The sequence below is a fragment of the Gopherus evgoodei genome, chromosome 1 (assembly GCF_007399415.2).
Source record: "Gopherus evgoodei ecotype Sinaloan lineage chromosome 1, rGopEvg1_v1.p, whole genome shotgun sequence".
Taxonomy (NCBI): Eukaryota; Metazoa; Chordata; order Testudines; family Testudinidae; genus Gopherus; species Gopherus evgoodei.
This window is the reverse complement of record NC_044322.1, coordinates 270,906,639-270,929,049: the sequence shown is the minus strand read 5'-3', so window position 1 is coordinate 270,929,049 and position 22,411 is coordinate 270,906,639. Positions and strand designations below refer to the sequence as shown.

Below are 22,411 nucleotides of genomic sequence, written 5' to 3'. Positions count from 1 at the left end.
CTTTGTTTGCACAGCGCCAAGCACATCCATGACTGGAGCTCCAAGATGCTACACTAACACAAATCATAATAAATAATGACAACACTGGGAAGTGATGTGCTGCCCCTTTGATAACAACACTGCAGAAAACTCTCTGGCCAACCAATAGCAGCAGCTGGGACCACCTCATTGCAAAGCCTGCAATGGCAGTTTAAATAACATTACAAAGTGAAACAATGATTTCTTTTTTCTTTAAACAAACACACACACAGTAAACATGCCAAATGCCATTCATTTAAATATACAAACATTCAGGAAGTGAGAGTTAATGCTCCCATAGTAACCTTAACACACACACACACACACACACACACACACAGCATGGGCTATATATACATATAATGTCTGGGGTTTGCATGGGGTAAGGTGGTGGAAACTGGGTGTGCCACAAAGTAGGGTGGTGGGATGCACATCTTCCTTCCTCCAACTCCCAAGAAACAAAATTTATGTACCTAGATCAAGACTTCCCTTTTCTGGAGCACTGTCCTAAGGGGCAGCCGCAGCGAGGGAGAATGGTTGGCAGTGCAGCTCTGTTGGTATGTTGGAGCATAGACCATGGAAGGAGGAAGTGGCAGAACCAATGTGGAGACTCAGGCCCAGATTTTCAAAGGGACTGAGACACCTACCTCTCAGTTATTTCAGTGGGTGCTAGGCATCTAAATCCCTTTTAGAATTTGGGCCCCACAGCCCCCATGCAGACGGCTTTGTGTAACACTAAGAATCCCACAATACCAACTGGCAAAGGGTTCACTCTCATGTAATAGCAACTGCTATCAAGCCTGATAAACGCCCTACACTTAACACATTGCTGTTACAGTATTTATTGATAAAGAATGTAATGTAGGATGTCAAATGAAAGCTTGTATCGGGGTGGTCATCATAAGCTTTGCAAGATGTATGTACAGGCATTATTCAAGAAGCTGTATGTATGTATTAAACTATGTAACTATGTTTAAACTGCAGAACCAGGTAGGGTAAATAAACAGGGTTTTCCCAGGACAAAGGAATGTTGATTTACCTGTCTGCCTACAGCGCTGATGTAAATCCAGCATTGTGTAAATCAACACAAAGCAAGCTTCCCTTGCATAGTAACTCAACAGGAAAAACAAGTTAACAGGAGAATGAGAAAGACAATATGACCTCAACACACTAAAGAACAAATAGCAGGGGAGAAGAACTTCAAAGGTTGTCTGGACTATAAGAAGGTGGAAAGGAAACCCCTTACTGGTGCATCACTGAAGGAGCAAAAAGGACTGCGCTTTTCATATCCATGAAACCTGGATTCTGGCGATGTGGTTGGTGATGCTCGGAGAATGCCTTAGATGCTTTAATCTGGACACAGTTTTTAGCCTGCTAAAGTTATGTTGAGTCTCACAGAAACATTTTATACTTTTGTTTTATTTGTTACCATCTCTGTTTCTATTACCTTTACTCAGTATTCTCTATCTTTGTTCATAAACTTCTCTTTCTTTTATCGTAAGTGTGATTTAAGTAAGTTGGTGTGTACACTGTTTCTCTGGAGGCAGCTTACTTGATAATTACTGCTAGTATCCAATGAAAAGGGCTGGATACCACAGGCAGCCAAGCTCATCAAGGGGGCTCAGAGACTGGGGTGCACCAAGAGTTACCTGCAAGGTAAAGTAAAGGCTGGTAAATTCCTGAGAAGTTTGTCTGGGGTGGCTAACGGACTGGAGAGACAAGCTAGCCTGGGCAGAGGGGTAACAAGGTTACCCATAGTTCTGGGAGCCCCAAGAAAGTGTCACTGTGGTCTGCTGCAGATGCCCAAGTATTATTTTGGATCCATGGGGAATCTGCCGTGTGTTTCTTGGGGCAGATCTGGCAGTATTTTTTGCTGAGAGAGGGCAAATCTTTCCCCCTAGGGCAAACTAGAGGGTATCCAGAAGGGGATCCCCAACTCTGAACCCTGAAGGAGAAAATAATGTGCTTAGCACTCCTTAGCCTAGGCCAGGGTGGGCAAACTTTTTGGCTTGAGGGCCACACTGGGGTTGCAAAACTGTATGGAGGGCCAGGTAGGGAAGGCTGTGCCTCCCCAAACTGCCTGGACCCTGCCCCCTATCCGACCCCTCCCACTTTTCACCCGACTGCCCCCCTCAGAACCTCCCACCCATCCAACCTCCCCTGCTCCTTGTCCTCTCACCGCCCCCTCCCGAGACCCCCCCAACCGTAACTGCCTCCCCGGGACCCTACCTCCATCCAACCCCCCTGCTCCCAGTCCCCTGACTGCTTGTACCCCTATCCACACCCCTGCCCCTTCACAGGCCCCCCGGGACCCCATGCCTATCCAACCCTCCTGTTCCCCATCCACACCCCTGCCCCCTGACAGGCCCCCCCAGGACTCCCACACTTATCCAACCCCCCCGTCCATCAGCCCCCCGAAACCTCCGCCCTCTCCAAGTGTCCCCTGCTTCCTGTCCCCTGCCTGCCCCCCGGGATTCCCCACCCCATCCAACCCCCTGGCCCTTGTCCCCTTACCAAGCTGCTCAGAGCAGCATGTCTGGCAGCCGCGCTGCTGGGCAGAGCCAGACATGTTCCGCACTGCTCGGCAGGAGGTCGCAGCCCTTCCACCCAGAGTGCTGCCCGTGCAGTGGCCTGGCTGTGGGGGAGGGGCCGGGAGCTAGCGTCTCTGGCCGGGAGCTCAAGGGCCAGGCAGGATGGTCCCGCGGGCCGGATGTGGCCTGCGAGCCATAGTTTGCCCACCTCTGGTCTAGCCAATGCCAACAGAAGGCTTGCTGAAAGGGGATCTGAAAGCACTTTCACACTAAACTTGAAGTTAGCTGGAAAACTCCTTCCCAATTTCTAGGGAAACTACCATAAAAAAAAAAAGTCAAGCCAAATCATCTTAATGCTCAGTTGTCATCAATTCCTTCTCTGACACTCAATATGAACATTCAGAGATACCAGATGTTATCTTTTTTTCTGAAATCTTAGTCAACCCTCATGGTTTGCTTTGCAGGTTCAGGACTTCCAAGCTTATCATTAGATTGATTAGTAAATATATATAATTAAGGATCAAACCACACACATTATGATTTTGTCATCTACAAATAAATAAAAGTTAACCACAAGCTGCAACTATATAATTTTGGATTAATTCACCATATTTGCTATAACGACAAATTCTTTCATAAATCATCCATTGCTTAACCACCCACTCATTGCCCTACATTTCTGTTATGTAAATTTCATTTAAACATTAAAGTAAAAAAATATTAAATTACATTTGCAGATTAAAGTTCAATTCTTAGAGAGAGAGGGGAAATACTCCTGGTTGTCCATCTAAATTTTTCCATACTGAACTGATCTGGATTATCTGGACACGTTCATTGATAACCCACAGTCTGTAAAACAGTTTTTCATATCAGCCATTTGGTAACCAACTGGCACGAACAGAAAGTTGTGCCATTTCTTAGTGGGAAGGGTCTTTCAATGTTACACATCTTGCCCAAACACAAGTTTCCCTAGCAAAGCACAGTTGGCAGCAAATAATGTTTAGCAAATGAGGGGGTTTCCCAGCCTTCAATTTCCTTCTTTTGGTGAAAACAAATGGAATTTTATTTACTTGCAATGAAGCCAAAATAACTCAAACATGTTGAGGAGGTGAAAAGGCACAACACACACCAACACCCTGTGAGCCTAAACAATGCAGTTCATAGATTACAAGGCCAAAAGAGACCATTGTGATCATGTTCTAGTCTGACCCCCAGTACAAAGCAGGCCATAGAACTTCCCTCAGGTAATTCCTTTTAAACTACAGCAGATCTTTTGGAACAAAATCCAATCTTTATTTTTAAATTGCCAGTGATGGAGAATCCACCATGACCCTCGGTAAATTGTTCCAGTGGTTAATTACCCTCACGCCTTATTTCCAGTCTAAATATGTCTAGCTTCAACTTCCTGCCACTGGATCATATTATACCTTTGTCTGCTAGATTGAAGAGCCCACAATCAAATATTTGTTCCCCATGGGGGTTGTTACGGAGTTTGGGGAGACAAGGCCCTGCACCCCTGGCTTTCTGCGATTTACCATGACTTTTAGCCAGCCAGTAAAACAGAGGGTTTATTTAGATGACAGGAACACAGTCCAAGACAGGTCTTGCAGGTCCAGACAACAGGACCCCCTCAGTTAGGTTCATTTGCAGGGGGGGGCCAGGAGGCCAGAGCCCCATCTGGACTCCTCTCCATTTTCCCAGCCGTCTCCAAACTGAAACCCCCCCTCCAGCCATCTCACCCAGCCTTTCCCTGGCTCCTCTCCCAGCCTTTGTCCAGTTTTCTGGGCAAAGGCGACACCTGGCTGCAACCCCCCTCCTGGCTCAGGTTACAGGCTCAGGTATTATCCCTCAAGCGAAGTTACCCAGTGCTATCCCATCCCCCAATGCAAACAGTCCCAGTAAAACTCCCCTGCAACATCCCCAGGTCAATCCTCCCCACTCCCTGCTCAGTCACATAGGTACTTACAGACTGCAACCAAGTTACTCCTTAACCTTCTCTTTGTTATCTTAACAAGATTGAGCTCCTTGAGTCTATCACTACAAGGCGTGTTTTCTAATCCTATAATCACTCTCATGGCTCTTCTCTGAACTCTTTCCAATTTATCAGCATCCTTCTTGACTTGTGGGCACCAGAACTGGACATGGTATTCCCAAAGCGGTCACACACACCAGTGCCAAATACAGAGGTGAAATAACCCCTCTGCTCCTACTCAAAATTCCCTTTTATGCATTCCAGGATCCCATTAGCCTTTTTGGCCACAGCGTTTTAGGAACTCATGTTCAGCTGATTATCCACCATGACCCCCAATTATTTTTCAGGGTCCCCCATCCCATAAGGATGGCCTACATTCTTTGTTCCTAGATGTGTACATTTACATTTAGCTGAATTAAAATACATATTATTTGCTTGTGCCCAGCTTACCAAGTGATCCAGATTGCTCTGCAACGGTGACCTGTCCTCTTCATTATTTATCACTTCCCCAAACTTTGTCAGCTGCAAACTTTATGCATCCCAGGATTTCAGTGATCATTTTAGATTTTCTTCTAAGTCATTGGTGAAAATATTAAATCTCTGGCTTGATGATGATTCCGTTTACATTTTGCAACCTACCAGTTAGCCAGTTTTGAAGCCATTTTACATGTGCTGTTAATTTTGTATCATTCTGTTTTTTCAACCAAAGTGTCATTTCAGTCCAAAAGTGTGGTTAAGCTGCACACTGTATTGCTACAACTGCTGCTTGACTTCCTGCTTTCACCTTGTCATATCACCGGGCCTCAGTTAGTCTTGATAAGGTAAACAAGCAGGAGCCTAAAAAAAATAAATATGTAATTCAGATAACATGAAAGTGGTTCCTGCATCTGAAGTAATAACTAGATCCTGGGTTAACTAAACTCAAGAGGTTGAAGGCATTAATATAAGGCTAGGGTGCCATTACTACCAAACTGTGCTGCTTCTAATGGCCATCAGTCCCCCTTCATTGAAATAAGAGTGGGGAACCAGTGATTGAGCATTCCAAATCTTGAAGCAGTGTGCTCCTGCAGAGTGTCATGGGACACCCAGGGAATCAACCCATCTAGTGCTTAATCTAGCTTAATCTCATCTTTTTTCATGTGTCCTGGTCTGTTTTTGTTTTTAATCCACTGGAGTGGCAGTATTGCTGTTGCCAGTGTAGGTCCTGATCCTGCAAGGTGCTGAGTACCATGGGTGTCAAGGGCACACAGCACCTTGTAGCACTGGACCCATTGCAATCAGGGGGCTAGCAGGAAGAGTACTACTCCCTAGTCACCCCTTCAGAGGAGTAAAGAATCTACCAGTGCAAGGCAATGTGAAGATTTGATAGCTGGGGGATTGAAGTGGCAGACAAGAGGGTAAAACTGGACTGAAGTCAACAGGAATTATGAACAAATAGCTACAGTTTTAAAAACTCATACTAATTCTGCCACTTTCAGCCCCAGCAATCTATTTATACTCTGAAAGCTGTTCATCAAGACCATGGCTAGAATTTCTTTTTAAAAGGAAACTGAGATTAGCACTACTTCATTATGGGAGTCCGTGATATTGAACCAGTCAATCGGACTTTGGGGTTTTAGAGTCATTTTGTTAAAAACTGCCCTCTGCACTAGCGTTTAGGAAGGATTAAGACACTGCTTAATTTGCACCGGGGCTTGCCAGGGCTGAGCCCCAGCACCACTAGGCTTGGCAGTTCATAGCCCCAGCACCTCTGGGCTTGCCATATCAGTTATGAAAGTAAAAAAATTGCTTGAGTTCCAGCACCTAATTGCTTGAGCCCCAGCATCTCTTTTATTACAAATTAAGCACTAGATTAAGAGCATGAGAAGTTTAAATTTTCTAAACCAAGCCATTTTTTTCATTCTGGTTAGACACTTCATAAAGGAGAACCATTCCAAATGTTCACTGCCGTACAGCTCCGCTTCATCAACTTGTTTCAAACCTTTGAAATTTTTTAAAGATTATAACACTTGATGTTGTAGTATAAAGATTTTATTAGCATGGTTGGAATGTTCACCTAACTCACTTCTGGCTATGTCACTTGTGAGTAATGCAGATCATCTCAGGTGAATGGTAATACAACCTTTACATCCTGCCAGCTTTGATTCCGCATATGCCATAGATGTCATAGAAAAACTATTATAAGACAATTTAAAAACGTTGTTGGGATTGTTTCTTGTCTCCGTGTAGCTGTAGAGTCAGGAGCCTTCATTATCATGAGCCCAACTGAACAGGGCTGAAAGACAGCTATTTCAATAAAAGTAAAACACCTTTAATATAATGTTGTGTTCCTAAAAAAGCCTTTAACGACCCTTTCAGAGCTACAGATGAGAGCTGGGGTCCATGAGGTAGAAAGTGAATCTTCCACCTGTAGATCTTTACAACCAGGAAATATTAGTTGTAACATTTTGACATTGTAAGATCTTGAAAATATTTTCCTGGCCCATCCTGAGATCCTTGAATCTTGCCCATCACCACAGGCCAGGATAATTTTGGGAGGGAAATTGCCCATTTGTGAGAGGAAGGATGGTTCAGTGGATAAAGCACTGACCTAGGATGTGGGTTCAATTCCCAGGTCTGCCATGACCTTGGGTAAGTCATTTAGCCTCTCTAGGTATATCTACTCTGCAATAAAAAAACCTGTGGCACAGAGTCTGAGCCTGGGTTAACTGACAAGCTCGCAGGACTCAAGGCTACAGGGCACAAAACTGACGCATAGGCACGCAGGCTGGAGCCCAGACTCTCAGATCTACCCACCTCACAGGGTTTCCAGCCTGAGTCCGAACATCTACACTGCAATTTTTAGCCCCAGGAACCTGAGTCAGCTAACCTGCACCAACGATGACCATGCTGCAGGTCTTTTATTGCAGGGTTGACATACCATCTCTGCCTCAGTTCCCCCTCTGTAGAACAAGGATAATATTTCTTCCTTGCCTCACAGGAATGTTGTGAAAATGAATACATTAAAGAGTGTGAAGCACTTTGGAATCTACTGATGAAAAACACTGTCTTAGAAATAGGCATGATTATTATTTCAGAAGGAGAAAACACTGCTCCAGTGGACTGATTTTTTAAAAAGGCAGCTGCCTTGGGATTGGGGATGTGTGAGTAAATCCCGGAGAAAGATTAGTAGGCAGAGGGCAAATGAGGTGGTCAAATGTGTATGACACAAACATTTATCACATGGCTATCATCATCTCCACAGGTCGGGTACGTGTCTCCTCTGGTCCAAGACTAAGCTATAGAATGGTGAAGCCAAAATTAGTAGAAATTAAAAAAATAAGATTGGTTCCATTTCACTGTGAGGCCATGGTTATGTGCCCATAATCTACTGGAATATGGACAGTTTCCCTCAGAATGGTCATTCCCACAACTGCCCACCTGAGGCACCTGGGTTTCTCCTATGGGAGGAAACCCTCCTCTAAGGATGAGAGAGAAGTTCAGTCTTCATGGCCTATTCAGTCCTTGGTCTCTCTCCTGAGACTGTCAGCAATGTCTGTTAGTGTCAATGAGTGTTTTTTTTAATGTGAGCAAAGATCCCCACAGGAATGGGATTGAGATATGCAACAATTAATTTCACATAGATGCTCAAATGTTCCGATAGTAATGATTTTCCAGCACAACTGAGCTAGACTGGAATCTAAGACCTGAAGCTGAAATACTCTGTGTCCCATTCCTCCACTTCACATATCCTCCTAATTGATTTAGGGTATGTCTACACAGGGATTACAAAACCTTGTGGCTGGCCTGGGTCAGCTGGCATGGGCTTGTGGGGTTCAGGCTCCGGATTGAAAAATTGCTGTGTGGACATTTGGGGGAGGGTTCCTGAGCTCAGGCTTCAGCCTGAGCCCAAACGCCTACACAGCAATTTTTAGCCCTGCAGGCTGAGTCCCATGAGCCCAAGGCAGCTGCTCCGAGCAAGCCACAGCCATGCTCCAGGTCTTTTATCCCTGTATAGATGTTGAAAGCACAGTATGTACCACTTGCATCTATGCAATTCAAAAGCAAAAATAAAATCATTAAACAATTAAGCCAGTTACACTCTCAAGACTATACTTCAGCATGTGGAATCTTGAATTAGCACAAAAAATAGCTACTCACCTTTTAAATAGGGCAGCCCAGCATGCTGAACCTAGCTCCTTTGCTCCATATTCTGCACTAGCAGCCTGTCTATTTTGGGGTGTGATTCAAGGTGTTTATTACCTACAAAACTCACAGTGGCCCCTCACTCTATGCCCCCCTGCAGCAGCAGCTACATCCCACCAAGAGGTTGCAGGGCCACCCAGAGGATTCAGGGGCCTGGGATCTTCGGCGGCAAGGGCCCCCCACTGCTGAATTGCTGCCAAAGACCTTGCACTTCGCGGGTTCCTGGCAGAAGGACCCTCCCACTGCGGGTCTTCAGGGCACTTTGGTGGTGGGTCCTGGAGCGGAAGGACCCCCCCCCCACCGCCGAATTGCCACCGAAGACCTGGAGCACAAGAAGCTCCGGGGGCCCAGGTCCCGCGAGAGCTTTCTGGGGTCCCCAGAGCAAGTAAAGGACCCCACTCCAGGGCCCCCAAAAAACTCTCGTGGGGGCCTCTGCAGGGCCCGGGGCAAATTGCCCCAGTTGCCCCCCCCAGGCGGCCCTGAGAGGTTGTCTTCAACACTGAACTCCAGGAGGCAAGCTGCAAGCCATTTCTGATGGAAGGCCCTTGGCTTTGGAGAGAGCATCTCGCTTCGACCAGCTCACCTTTCTGGGGGCTGACTTACTGCTTGGGAAAGTGTGGAAGGCAACATCTAACACTGCTTATGAAGCAAGTCCAGCACAGCGATGGGGGCAGGGACACAACTGCCTTTCCTACACTTGGCAAGGAAACTGCTGCTGGGACACTGGATTGCATGAACTGACTCCATCTCGTATCCTTGCAACAGTGCAGCTAGCACATCTACATACACTTTACAACCTCTGAACCAGTGCATTCAGAGATTCTGAAAGCAATTATCCTCCACTGCTCAGTCCCACAGAAGCAGGGTTTGTCGGCACTCACCAATTACAAAGCACTGCATTGTGGGATGAGTTAGGAGGAAGGGTTCAATTGCTGTAACTATGATGCTTGTGACTTCCTGTCCAGGCTGGAAAGAAATCACTGTAGACTGCACCAGCTCAGCCAGACCTGAGCTAGAGACTTTCTCCCAGATATTGCTGCCAATTATTACAAGAAATGCTGGGACAGCTGTTATGCCTGGATGCCAGGTGTTAAATTCCAAAAATGTGGCAAGCTTCAGGCTTTCAGGGCCAGTGTGATTGAGGGTCACATCAGAAGTAGACTTCATTGGGGCAGGTTGCACAAAAACTGCTTCTGTAAAGGCACCAGTCAGCCCCAAATAAAGGCTTGATGTTGCTCATTCTCTTTCCTTCACTGAAACCAGGCTGCCAAAAAAACCCAAACAAACTGGGAAACCTTTACAATTGCAACTCCCTTTTTAATATGTTTTAAAAAAAATGCACTGACCATAAAAAAACTAATATTCCTTTCCCTCAAGTAAACTAAGCACTTAATCACAGGTGCCCCTAATGTGGTGTGAAGCTTATGGAGCAGTTTCTATACCTTGGTGCAGGGTCCCAGAATCAGGCTGACGGGAGATTGGTATAATCTGTCAAAAGATGGCATCTTTTCATGTCCAACACTCCCCGCATTCCCAGCAACGAACCAATCTTCACATGGGCCAGTGGCAAGAGGTCTTCCCTACTGTGCCACTGCCAGCATGACCCCTAGCTAGCATTTTTATCTGGAAAGGGGAAGAATATGAGATAAATGGCATGTAGAGAGAAAAAAGTCAGTGAGGAATGCTGCAGGTCAGAACTGGAAAGTGAAGATCAAAAGAGAGAAACCCCTTGAAGCATGTGAAACCACATTAAACAGAAGCAGAGGTGCCCACGAAGGTGCATGAGCTTTCACCGCCACTTCAGAGAAACTGAAGGAGACAGGACTCCCTAAGGAGGAGTTCTTCTCATGTGACTCATGTATGCAGGCTGCCTGGGGCAATGGTGTCGCAATGCATTGATCATTGCTCTCTCATGGACAATTGAACATAAGAACGGCCATACTGGTCAGACCAAAGGTCCATCTAGCCCAGTGTCCTGTCTTCCAAAAGTGGCCAATGCCAGGTACTTCAGAGGGAATGAACAGAACGGGCAATCATCAATGATCCATCCCCTGTTGCCCATTCCCAGCTTCTGACAAACAGAGGCTAGGGACACCATCCCTGTCCATCAGCCATTGATGGAGCTATCCTCCATGAATTGATCTAGTTCTTTTTTGAACCCTGTTATAATCTTGGCCTTCACAACATCCTCTGGCAAGGAGTTTCACAGGTTGACTGTATGTTGTGTGAAGAAATACTTCCTTTTGTTTTAAGCCTGCTGCCTATTAATTTCATTTAGTGACTCCTAGTTCTTGTGCTTGCAGATGGTTGATCATCCTGATAGAAAGGGGGGGTGTGGAACTGCAAATCAATAAGGGACAAGTGAGCCTTATCATAAGCACATTAGGCCCTTCAAGAAAAGTGCTAGAGAAATGCGAGATTTTATAACTATGGTGCTTCGGGCAAGTCTTCTCCTGCCCTGACACTGGGAATGAACAGAGACAGGAGGCAAGGCATTGTCTACACATGTATCAAAGAGAGCCAACATTCTGTGGAAAGTTATTTTATTTCAGTATCCACACACTCTGTCACAGATCGTACACTACTCCTTCCCCCTTCCAGTCCACAATATCACAGCCTGGGAGAGATGGGGGCATCTCAACCGCTCACTTCAGACCATGGGCACCCAGACTCCATGACACCAGGGGCCACACCAGCAGCTTGCCAGGAGGCAAAGGGCAGACTTTTTACATAATTGCTTTTAATTTTAAAAATCTTCATGTGACTTAAAAGGTTAAAGATTGAACTCAATGGCAGGAAAAACCTGCAGTTGAGCTAGCTGGTCCTCACTCTGAAGTTGCAGGGAACCCAAAGACAATCTTATACAAGTTGTGTGTGATTTAAGCAATAGCAGCACACACCAAGGCATTCCCGGAGCCAAGAGTGCAAAACAACAGACTTGGGGCTCTGGGCCTGTTACAATCATTTGTCTCCATGGGCTGCCCGCCCTTCCCTGAACTGGGGAAGTGGCCATGAGCTGCAATTTTCATATTTTATTCTGGGCATCCTTGCTCTGTATTTTAATTTCATATAGAAAGCAGTCCATGAATGGGTAAGACACAGAAGCCCTCCTGGCTATTACTCTCCTCTCAATACAACTAGACTTGTAGTGAATTTTAACACTGACAGATGCCAGCTCGACAACTCTTACAAGTGCATACAGATTAGTGTCAACTTCCAGCGCACTGGCCCCCCCTGCCCTGGTCTTCATGCCTCAGCCCTGACCTGATCTAACCACATTCTGTGGACACATGGTCAGATCAATCTCTGTGACCCATTATATCTTTGGCCTATGCTGAGACTTCCAACAAGGGGGTGACTGTTGTCAGTTGTGGCAGCTGCCTGTGGGATGAGAGCACCCGGTTCCCTAGGAACCAGGCTGAGACCACATCCTTGTAGTTAGCTCAGCGGGGAAAAAAGTTTTACATTTCAGAATTGAACAGATGAAGTGATGAAAGTGACTGAAGTGAAGTGGAACAAAGTCTTGTTGAGAGAGGGGAAAAAAAGACACAAATTCAACTTTGGAGCAACAAGAAATGGTCATAAAAGCACGAATCATTAGGTTGCCAGAAAGAAACAAAGGGTTCACTTACCTATCTTTATACAGACACTGTATCTGACAAGAACAAGGAAGGCTTCTGAAGCCAAACCAGACACTGGCTTCCCCCTATTCTTGTCTCACCCTTTTTGTAGCGTTTTGATAATTCCTGACCATGCTATTACTCAGTTATGTCAAGGCCATTTTATTGGAGTGGGCATCAAGTGAGGGGGGTGAGAACACGGCAGAGATGAATGCACAGAGGGAATCCATCCATCCCCTAATATTGTAAAAGCTTTGCTGACCTTCAAGTAGCTAGAGGGAGGGTAAGTTTCCCAGTCCCCCAAGGGACTCAAAGTCTCGCCTATTTGTGTTAATGGCAGAAAGACTGATACTGGAAGTAAAGCAGAGAGCAAAAAAGGAAAAGGGTTAAACTCCAAGAACATGAGTAAGGAGCAACCAACACCTCACCCAATACTGACTGCTGCAGAAGTTAAAAAATAAAATAATACAAAGTCAATTTGTTAACCCCTCGGAGACTACAGATTTTATATAACACACAGCTTTCCAAGTTTTTGGCTGGCAGCCTAGAAAATAGCAGCAGTCTAGGGGTTAAATAATTTAAAATGTAACATTGCATTATCACTGTATACTGAATACTGTCAGACAAACTGGTTAGACTGGACTGACTGCCTGAGAAAATCTGGCCTAGGATAAATGCACATCCCTAGGATTCATCTTACTAGCACCACCTTTAATTAGAAAATATGGCCTAAGTCTCTCTGCTGGGACTCCACCCCTGAGATTTACCTCACAAGCCCCTGCACCACCTTTAAGAGGGAAATAAAATAAGGTCTTAGATCTCTTCTCATGAGTCTCCACAATTGCAATTCATCTCCTCAGCTCTTGTGTTGCTTTTAAATAGAAAGGTTGGGTGTTAAAAATGGGAAGAGGAGAAAACTCCAAAACTGCATGTACACATAATGGTAGTACTTGTCATTCAAGACAGACAGAGCTCCACCATTGTCAGAGAGTGGCAGCAGGAAGGAAGCTGTGTAGTCCCGAGGAGATAGGTGCTCCATGCCTGCAATGCAGGAGATACAGCTGTGTGGTTGGCCACTCCCTCAAAGCTGTATAATCATCTGGAGGCAGGCAGGGAAGTACAGCAGAGAGAGAACAGCACAAAATGGCAGTGGAAGTTGAAATACTGTAGAAATCCAACAGGACCAAAACAGAGGAAATGTGAATTGTGTGCCCCACTGTCCCTGTGACTTTACACTGCAAACAGTGCAAGTTTAACCTGTGGGAACACAGAAGGGAAGATCTACCTCAGCTCTCCCCTTCCTTCCCCTCCTCCCAAAACAGAGATACATACCTTTCATCTCCTGTTCCCAGTAACTCACTCCAAGATGGCTCCTAGGCACTAACACTGCACTTAGTAAGTATGGGCCAGATACTCAGCTGGTGTAATTCAGTGTGGCTTCATCAACTTAAGTGCAGCTTCACCAATTTACACCAGGTGACAATCTGATCCATGTGTGTCTATTGCAAACCCCTCTGTTGTATAAACCTGCTTCCACCTGTTACTGAGAGTAAAAACCATAATGGAATGAGAGAGCTGCTATTCGAGAAACAGAGAAAACAGATCCTGTATTCAGCCTCTTACTCTGCACATCTGAGGTCTCACCTTGACTGTTCTTGATTTCCAAGGCAATTCCACCAGAAACACCCAATGGATCTTGCCAGGCAGGACCCCACTCTCTCCTCAGCTTCATGAGAACAGGATGCACATGCAGTTTCTTCACAGGTTCAGTGGGACTAGTGGTGGTGCACCTTTGACTGATCACATATACCCAACTTATCAAGGATGACACTGCTGTTGGACTCCACACTAGCAGAAACGTCAGCCATGTGCATACTTCTTCTGCAAGCCTTATACCCCTACATACTGCCTGTACAATCATTATGCAGAGTTCACTCTGTAATACAATCACTGCTATACACAGTCCTATCAAAAAATCTTAGTTGAGCTGCTATGCACTTCTGGGTCTGAGTGGGAGAGAGAGGAAAGGAAAACAACAAGGTAGGTGAAACAGGAAACACATGAGGGAGGGGAAGTCAGACAGTGGGAGAAATACTAGATGTCAACGATAAGTTTGCTCAAATTGCCATTGGATTCACTGGCCCAGTTCCACCCACTCTAACATGGAAATGAAGGGGTTCACTCCTTCATAGGGAAAAGAGGGCACAGTGTTTTGGTAGAAGGTTGGAACACCTGCAGCAGGCCTTAAGAACAAACACTGCACAATGGTGCCTCCTCCCCACCCCCCGCAGCCAACAGATAACAGCTGGGACAGAGAACAGTGGAATTGGACCAGTAGCACCATGAAATCCAGCAGGAGCACCAACTTCACAGCAGGAAATATGGGTGGCCTAAAGAAAAAAGATGGGGGGAGAGGGACAACAGTTAGTAAGAGTCAAAGTCTATCTTGGCCAGACAACCCCAACATCATTCTCCCATGTAAAGTCCCATTACGTCTGCCAGCAAGAACCTGTGGCTCTGAGAAGGAGCTGTAGAGAGTGTAGCCCAACTCATCCACTTCTTCAGGGGTGAGCTCTGAAAACAAGTTCACCTTGGGATTCAGAGCACTGGGTAAGACACCAGCCTCCAAGTAGCCAATCAGTCCCTTCAGTGCCTGCAAGAAGCGGTCAGCTAGCACATCTTGGGACCAGTCAGCCTCCTCTTGGGCCAGGTGCAGGATGACATTGGTGAGCTGGCTGGCAGTGAGGCGGCCCAGTGCTGGGTTTGACTTGCACACAGCTTTGAGAATCTTGAGGCACAAGCAACGGCAGCCAGAATCGCCTTGGTCCAGGGCCCGCAGGCGAGCTGTCTCCGCTGGCCGCAGGCTCAGTCGCCACAGATTGTCATACTGGGCCAATCGGTGGGGTTTGGCCACCAGGATGGTGTCACCCAGTGTCAGGGATGGTAGGAAGTCAATAAGAAGGTGTCGCTCTGGCTCATACTGGACTTCCAGTGTCAAGGTCTCTGGGGGTGCTGCCGGACGAATCACGTAGTCCAAGAGGGACCCAATGGCTGGCCAATTGATGGAACCTGCCACTACTTTCTCAAAAGTGTCTGCCACAGCCTTGGGGGAGAGGTAGCCCCCCACCACACAGCGGTCCCAGTAGCTGCTCCCACGGGGGAAGTACTCTGGGTTTTCCCGACGCACCAGGCAGAATCCAGGGATGTTCATGATGGTGTCCTCACCTGGAATGCATGACCACAGGTTCCGCTCCAAGACCAGAGGCACAATGAGCTGAATGTGATCAGCTGTCACTACCTGTCAGGAGAGGGGGAAAAGGGCGAGAGTTAACAGTTGAACCTGCTGGGATAAAGCCATCTATCTGCTCACCACACATCTTCCTTCAAATGGGAATCCAAGAGTCTCTAAGCGGGACTCTCTGCCTTCCTTTCATCAGGAAACATGCAGAGGGATCATTCTTCATAATGCAGGGAAAAACTGAAGGGCATAATGAAATCTGGTATTTATTCAGCATTTGCCTGAAAGATCTCTATGAACCTTATGAACTCAAATGGATATACCAACTACAACATGGATTATTTCACCTACCACTAAATTGAATCCACCTCTTGGGTACAATGTGGCAGTTGCTTCAGCATACAGCAACATTACATAGCAGTTTGGGACATGAACTGGAGAATAACTGACAAACTGCAGGGAGAGCTTAAATTGTCAAATCTGATCATCCCACAACAGAATTTGGCATAGGTGCTAGAGTCAACGCCCCATTCTCTTGAGAAAGGTGTGCTGGGATCTTTAATGACCATATGTGATTAAAACATCAGATTTAAGTTGCATCTGATACTCAGCACTCCATCCAGGAGCATCGATTCAGTGCTGTCTCAGAAGTGACTCACTCACTATAGTCTGTAGCCATTTTTGCATCAAAGTGATCTACAGCAGAGCTTGCTCTCCAGTTAACAAAACACAAACAAAAGAGTAGGAAAGGCTTACAGAAATATACAAGGGTTCTGAGGGAAGCCACACATTTGGACAAAGATGTGCAAGGTAAATGCTGTGGGGAAGGATAGAGAAAAATGGAGATGTGGCAGAAGCAGAGCAGGAAAATACAGAGGGGACAGAGAAAGAAGGAACTGAGACAAGCAGAAGGGAAAAAAACAAAGGTAGTAAAGAGCAGATGTTCTACAGATACAGCCAGAGCTGCATGTCTGTTTTGCAAAAACATCACACAGACGTATTCCCAGGAAATGTGGCATCGGAAGGCTTTTTAAACAGGAATGCTGTGCTGAAACAGCACACCCAGCAGGGAAGCCTGAAATACCTCTACCCAGTCACCTGCAGTATAATGGATACCACACACTCCAGTGAGTTACCTGCAGATCATCATAGAGGCTGCCACTGAGGTACATGTCACGTAGGGGCATGTCTGGCAGCTTGGCACGTAGGAAGCTACGCAGCTCAGCGCAGATATCTACAGCTGCCTGCTTGGCCCGGGCCTGCTCTTCTGCTGGGATAGCCACTTTCCTCCGATAGTAGGCAAAGAGTTTTTCTTGCAGGGACAGACGGAGGTGCGACTTCTTCAATTCTACTTGGCTCCTCTTGGCAGATGGTTTGGGCTTTGCAGGTCGGAACACATCTGTCAGGCAAGAGTGAGAAATCCCATAATCCCCAACATTTCATTGCTAAATGTTTGAAAGCAATAACTTGACAGCGCTGAAATGCAGCCCCCTTCAGGGTGGATTTTAGCAGTCATTTTGCAGGCTTTATTGTGAGTATCATAGTAGGAGAAAGTTGTGAATTACTTCAACAATAACTACTAAAGGAATTAGGTGGGCAGACAGTAAGTTGCCAGAGTTGAAATTTAACATGGACAATGAGACTATCTTGCAAAATGAAGTTATGTTGATGACTGTAAGTGGGCAGCGCCTATTAAATTTTATCCAAAAGACAGCAACCCTTGCAGCACAAGTGCCTCTAACATGATGCAGGAACAATGAGAGGACAGAGTAGTACCCCTTCCTGATCACCAGTACCCAAGTTTTTCCTAAAGGGCTCCTACAATGTACTGACAAAGCCCAATGTGGTTTAGCTTGCGAGATCTGATGCGGTTACAGTAATTTAAGGTGGTATGTCTGTCGGGGCTGTATTACCATCATAGATCAAGAGGCAGGCCAGAACAGGTGGGTAAGCAGGAAGAGCTAAGAGACACTGCAGGTCAAGCAGTTATAGGGCTTGCGTTGTTTTGGGGAAAAGGGAGAGGATTTCTCAAGGATCTCTCACTCAAGCCTTCCATCTGACAGCTAGACCTGAACAGATACCTTCTCAGATCTCATTGATACACTTCTTCGTACTGCAGCACTTCCCTCTGGTTGAAATATGAAGCAGGGGAAATCAAGTTCCCCTTCCTCAGGCAGTATTCAAGGAGGTCATTTTAAGAGCTGCTGAAATGCCTTTATTCAGCTCCTAAAGACAACTCCCCCACCTTCAGGGGATGACAGAGCCCATATAATTACTGCAGATGACATAATTCAGCTCTTGACTTAGATGCCCTGGTCATTAAGCTTCTTGCTGCTCCCCCAGTAGCAATGCCAAAGCCATCCTGGAGTTGACCTGCTTGCGGAAACAGAGATTTGGACACCAGGTAAAGTTCTGTGCCAGGTTATTATTTTGCAGATTCTACATTCAAAACTGGTGATCCTTAGAGGTTGGTTAAAGATCTCAATTTTACCTGGAGAGGGGGTAACAGGATTGAAAGGGCAGCTGCTATAATGCTGAAGGTGTCACACTGCTTCTTACCTGCATCTAAAGCTGAAGGATCAGTGGGGAGGGTCTGTAGGGAACGGCTCAGACTTGTCTTCATATCTTGGTTCAGTAACCGTGATGAGGACCCTAGCCAGTTTGGCTCCTCCCAGCTTCTCTTTCCTGACTGACTCAAGCGGGTGGGGCTGCTGGGAGCACTGATTGCCCTGTCATACATCTGAAACGGCATCACAGGGACACAACAAGTTACATTTGTTAAAAGTCCCATCCATTAGGAAACAACCAGCCCATATCCCTTCATTGGGTCCTTCCCATCCCCACATTCCTCAGTGTTCATCTCCCTACCCCTCACCTTGTTACCTTCAGTAGCTCTGTTCTAATGTTCCATGTCCCTCCTCCACACAAGCACACCTTCCTTCCCCTCAGACCTCCTCACACTTACTCGTTTGACAGCCAGCGTGGCAATGCCCAGCATGGCAGCTCCTCCCACACCCAACACGAGCCGGGCATTGGAGAGCACAAAATCGATGGCTGTGCCAATGCCGTTGTCATCCTTCTTCCCCTTGCGCTCTCCAGCACCTGCCATCTCACCTTGAGAGGAGAGAACAGATTTGTCAGAACATTGTACCCCAGCAGTCTCCCCAGTCCGTTTCCCACGGTTCTTTGGAAGTTAGGATTTCCCACAATGAATTAGATTAATGGTCCATCAATTTCTGTATTTTGCCTCCTGCCACACTGGGTCAGGCCACATCTAGTCAGTTTTCTTGCCTCTAACAATGGCCAATGTCAGACTCTCCAGAGAAAAGAAATAAAACCCCTTTAAATGTTCCTAATTACACGGTATTATAGTCATGGGGAAAATTTATTCAACTCCAGCTCTCAGTTTATGACCTGAAGCATGATGATTAACAGCTCCTGACCTTTTACCTGACCTAGGGTCACTGCAGAGGCTTTACACATAAACATAGCAACCTGCCCGGGCCCACTCCTCCCAGGTGATCAGCAAAGCCAAAGCCCCAGCCCCACCACCCTGGACCAAAGCCAAAGGACTTTAACCCTTGGGCTTCAGCTTTGGCCCCAGGCAGTGGGCCTCGGGCCACAGCAAATCTAAGCCACCCCGGTGACCCCATTAAAATGGGGTCACGACCCACTTTGGGGTCCTGACCCACAGTTTCAGAACCACTGTTCTCATTCACATACATGTCTCATTTTGAATCCTACTAAATTTTTGGCTTCAATAGTATATAATGGCAATGAATTCCACTGCTTAATTATGTGTATAAAAAGTATTTTCTTTAATCACTTTTAAACTTGCTATTTTTCAGATTCATCAGATTTGCACTAGGGAAATTTTCAAAACTATTTTAAAGCCAGTTCTGCTATACTGACTTTAGAACTGGCTAAAGGCACACTATTCACCAAATTTTAGGCAGTTTAGAAAGGCCACACTTGTTCTTCTGAACCAGTTCCCAAAATCACTTTAAACTCCAAAAACTCAAGAAGGATGGTCACTGAGCTGATGAGTTTGCAACTGAATTACTTTTGGTCACTATACAGAAGATTTAGCAGTTGTCCACAGCGGTACCACTAAAACAGTGTTTCTCAACTAGTAAATAGTCTGAGGATGAAGGCCCTAGGGCAGAGCTGTAACTAGACATTTCAGTGCCCAGGGCAAGCAAGCATATTTGCACTCCCTACCAGAGGTGATGTGGGAGTGGACCATGTGGGGTCATGTTCTCCCACCTCACAGATTTTTTGGCTGCGCTCCTCAACACAGACAAGCTGGGTGACCTACTGAGGTGAGTTGGGATGGAGGTGGTGCACACTCCCCGAGATCTGCTGTGTGGGGCTGACCCAAGCTGCCCTCACAGCTCTGTACCATCGGCAGCTGCCCCTCTCTTGCTATGGCCATGCTCTGGGATGGTTTTGGTCATATCCTACCCCAGGGGGAAGCTAGATCCTTCAGAGCACTTACCCCACAGTGGTGACTGTTTCTGTGGGGGTTTCTGGGCTTGATTCTCTGCTCTGGCCATTGCAAACTCCAGGGTTACAGCCCTGCTCAGGTTTAGCTCCGTGACCCCAGCTGTACCAAATTTGTATGAGTTACATTGTGACCTGGCTCATGTGATTGCAGTACAGTTCACTTCAATTTGGCCCAGCTGTCAGACTTCCGTCATGACAGCTGGGCCAAACCTGAGTGGCACTGGAATCCGAGGTTGCAGTGCCTAGAGCAGGGAGGCGAGCCCAACCAGCCCTGTGGGATGGGAGCCACAGAAGCTGCCACATGCTCTTTGAAACATTCCAGCGACCCAATTTTGGGTCCCTACTCATGGGTTGAGAAACCCTGTAATAAAACAAACAAACAAACAAAGGGACCTACCTAAGGCTTAATGCATCTGTGAGGGGAGGATAGATATTCAGGCACTTTCTGGACTTTCTTCTTCAAGTTCGTGGTGGGCAGAAGATATTAATCATCTGTTCAGGAAGGTTAACGGTTTTGAAAGGAGAAAAAAAAGAAAGCAGGGAAAGAGCAGGGGGAGGTAAAGACTTTAAACCAACCCTCCCAGTCTATTGTGCAGGAAGGCCTGTCCCTTCTCCAGTTGTCTCTCTCTGTCTTCAAGCCGCTCCAGCTGCTGGTTCTTGCGGAACTCACGCCGGATTGAGGCGAGGTAGAAATTGCGGTCGGTATAGCGTAGACCACGGCCCTGGCGCAGCAGAGCGCGATAGAGCTTCAGCACTGCCTCACGGGACCACGCTGCCATGGGGGACAGATCCAGGAGAAGGCAAACTGAAGAAAAATGGATGAGTGAAAGTCAACATTTATTTCCCAGTTGCATTTCTCTATCTCCCCCCTACCAGTCTCCCTGATACTCTCTTCACAAGCCACTGGAAAGGGGAACCCAAGGGAATGGATTTCCACCAGAGAAGGAGAGGGAAACTTAGTGCAGAGGAAAAGATCCCTGCTGAGGGGGCAGAGAACAACCTCACCCCCTTTGCCAGCAAAGCAGCAAGAGGCAATAACACAAAACAGAGACACGGTAAAATCCCCCGAAGCATGACACTAACCCGCCCGCCCCGAGACCCCCTGGATCAGCTGCGCCAGCGCCTGTCTCGGCCCGGGCTCCCCCTGCGAGGCGCTGGACGGAGACGGGCTGAGGAAGGGCCCCGAGGAGCAGGGCAGGGCGGGATCCCTTGGGCGGGCGAATCCGCTGGAAAAGGGTCTGGGGAGAGAAGGGGGCCAGGCTCGGAATCCCCGGCGCGGGGGGAGGGAGGGGGGTGGGCCTGTCCCGGGACCTCGCTCCCCTCACACTCACCCGGGAAGCGGGAGCTGTTTCTCGGTCCCTCACTGTCGCCTGGTCCCTCTTCTGGGCGTCAGCATCGCCCACCCCCCTAGCACCACTTCCCCGGGGTCACCCAGCAACATGGCCGCTTCGCTTCCGGGGCGCGACCCCGGGCGGCCAACCAGCGAGAGCGAGCGGGAGCATAGATTGTACGCGCGGGGAGGGCGAACTTCCGCTGGTCGCGGCGCGAGGTAGGGAAGGACACTCAGGGCTGCCCCCATCAGACCGGCGGTGCTGTACGGAACGCGAGCGGGGACAATTTGGAATCGCTCCTTAGTCCTTCCCCTCCGGCGATAGAATGTGGCAGAGCCCAGACCTGTCCTGAGTGACGTCACTGGCGCGTGGGCGAGCCCTAGCGGGAAACGAAGAGCGGGCGCGCGCGCCTCCTTGCAGATCTCGCTGGTCTGCAAGGCTCGGGTGCAGGCCTTATTGTCACTTCCTATGTATTGATTTCGTGTTTCCTACTCTACCCTGGGCGAGCGCCAGTCCAGTTCTCTGCCTGCCTGGATCATTTTTGTGTCGTGCCTTGTATAAACAAACAGGCTCATTCATTACCCTAAAATCAAATCAGATAGTGCAACAAGTTGATTAGCAAATTCTTAAGATTCAGATCTTTTATAATTTGGGGTTTGTTGAGGTGTGGGTGGAGTGCTGGTGGGGTGCCATAAATTTGCATCTGGCTTTAGCTGTGGATCCTCTAATGCTTTGTGGTTAAGGAAGGGAGTGTTTGTTGCTTTGGTTAAGATGGCAGCAAAAGGTCAACATTCTTTTTTTTGTATGTTCCGTTCTGAAATTACTCTTGGGCAAGTCCCAATGTGCGCAATATGTGGTTTCAAAACTGCAGCTGAAGGATTGCTGTTGAAGTCTTGCTCTAGCTTGTGTTGAAAAAAGTGCAGTTCTGCTCTGAAAAGTGACTTTGTACAAATTGTGTGAGAGGGCTCCATGTTTATTGTCTCTCTTTGGGTCCAACATAAATATATGCT

At 47.1% G+C, this 22,411-nt stretch overlaps 1 protein-coding gene across 5 annotated transcripts; it reads right to left on the bottom strand.

Moving 5' to 3' along the window:
• Window positions 1-4,996: 4,996 nt before the first annotated feature.
• Window positions 4,997-20,733, bottom strand: MIEF1 (mitochondrial elongation factor 1). 5 transcript variants are annotated; one of them, XR_003998264.1, is made up of 7 exons: window positions 20,468-20,640; window positions 18,530-18,678; window positions 18,124-18,304; window positions 16,701-16,963; window positions 14,836-15,624; window positions 13,971-14,716; window positions 4,997-5,358 (listed from the first exon to the last, which is right to left on the bottom strand). XR_003998264.1 is itself a non-coding variant. In XM_030546638.1 (7 exons), exons 3-7 carry the CDS (start codon window positions 18,671-18,673, stop codon window positions 14,513-14,515), a joined length of 1,581 nt encoding a protein of 526 aa, XP_030402498.1. In that variant the 5' UTR covers window positions 18,674-18,678; window positions 20,468-20,562; window positions 20,647-20,733; the 3' UTR covers window positions 11,233-14,512. The 5 variants fall into 5 exon arrangements, 4 of the variants coding, with proteins under 4 accessions (XP_030402516.1, XP_030402524.1, XP_030402498.1 ...); XM_030546638.1 differs by lacking the exon at window positions 4,997-5,358 and adding an exon at window positions 20,647-20,733 and having other exon boundaries at window positions 11,233-14,716; window positions 20,468-20,562; XM_030546656.1 differs by lacking the exon at window positions 13,971-14,716 and having other exon boundaries at window positions 14,917-15,624.
• Window positions 20,734-22,411: the final 1,678 nt, after the last annotated feature.

Excerpts from the sequence above, each read along its gene's own strand:
- MIEF1 (XM_030546638.1), bottom strand. The coding sequence starts at position 18,673 with ATGGCAGGTGCTGGAGAGCGCAAGGGGAAGAAGGATGACAACGGCATT. Across the intron at positions 16,964-18,123 it reads TCCTTCAGCTTTAGATGCAG|ATGTGTTCCGACCTGCAAAG; the intron begins GTAAGAAGCAGT and ends CTTGCCTGACAG. Across the intron at positions 15,625-16,700 it reads GCCTCTATGATGATCTGCAG|GTAGTGACAGCTGATCACAT; the intron begins GTAACTCACTGG and ends CTCTCCTGACAG.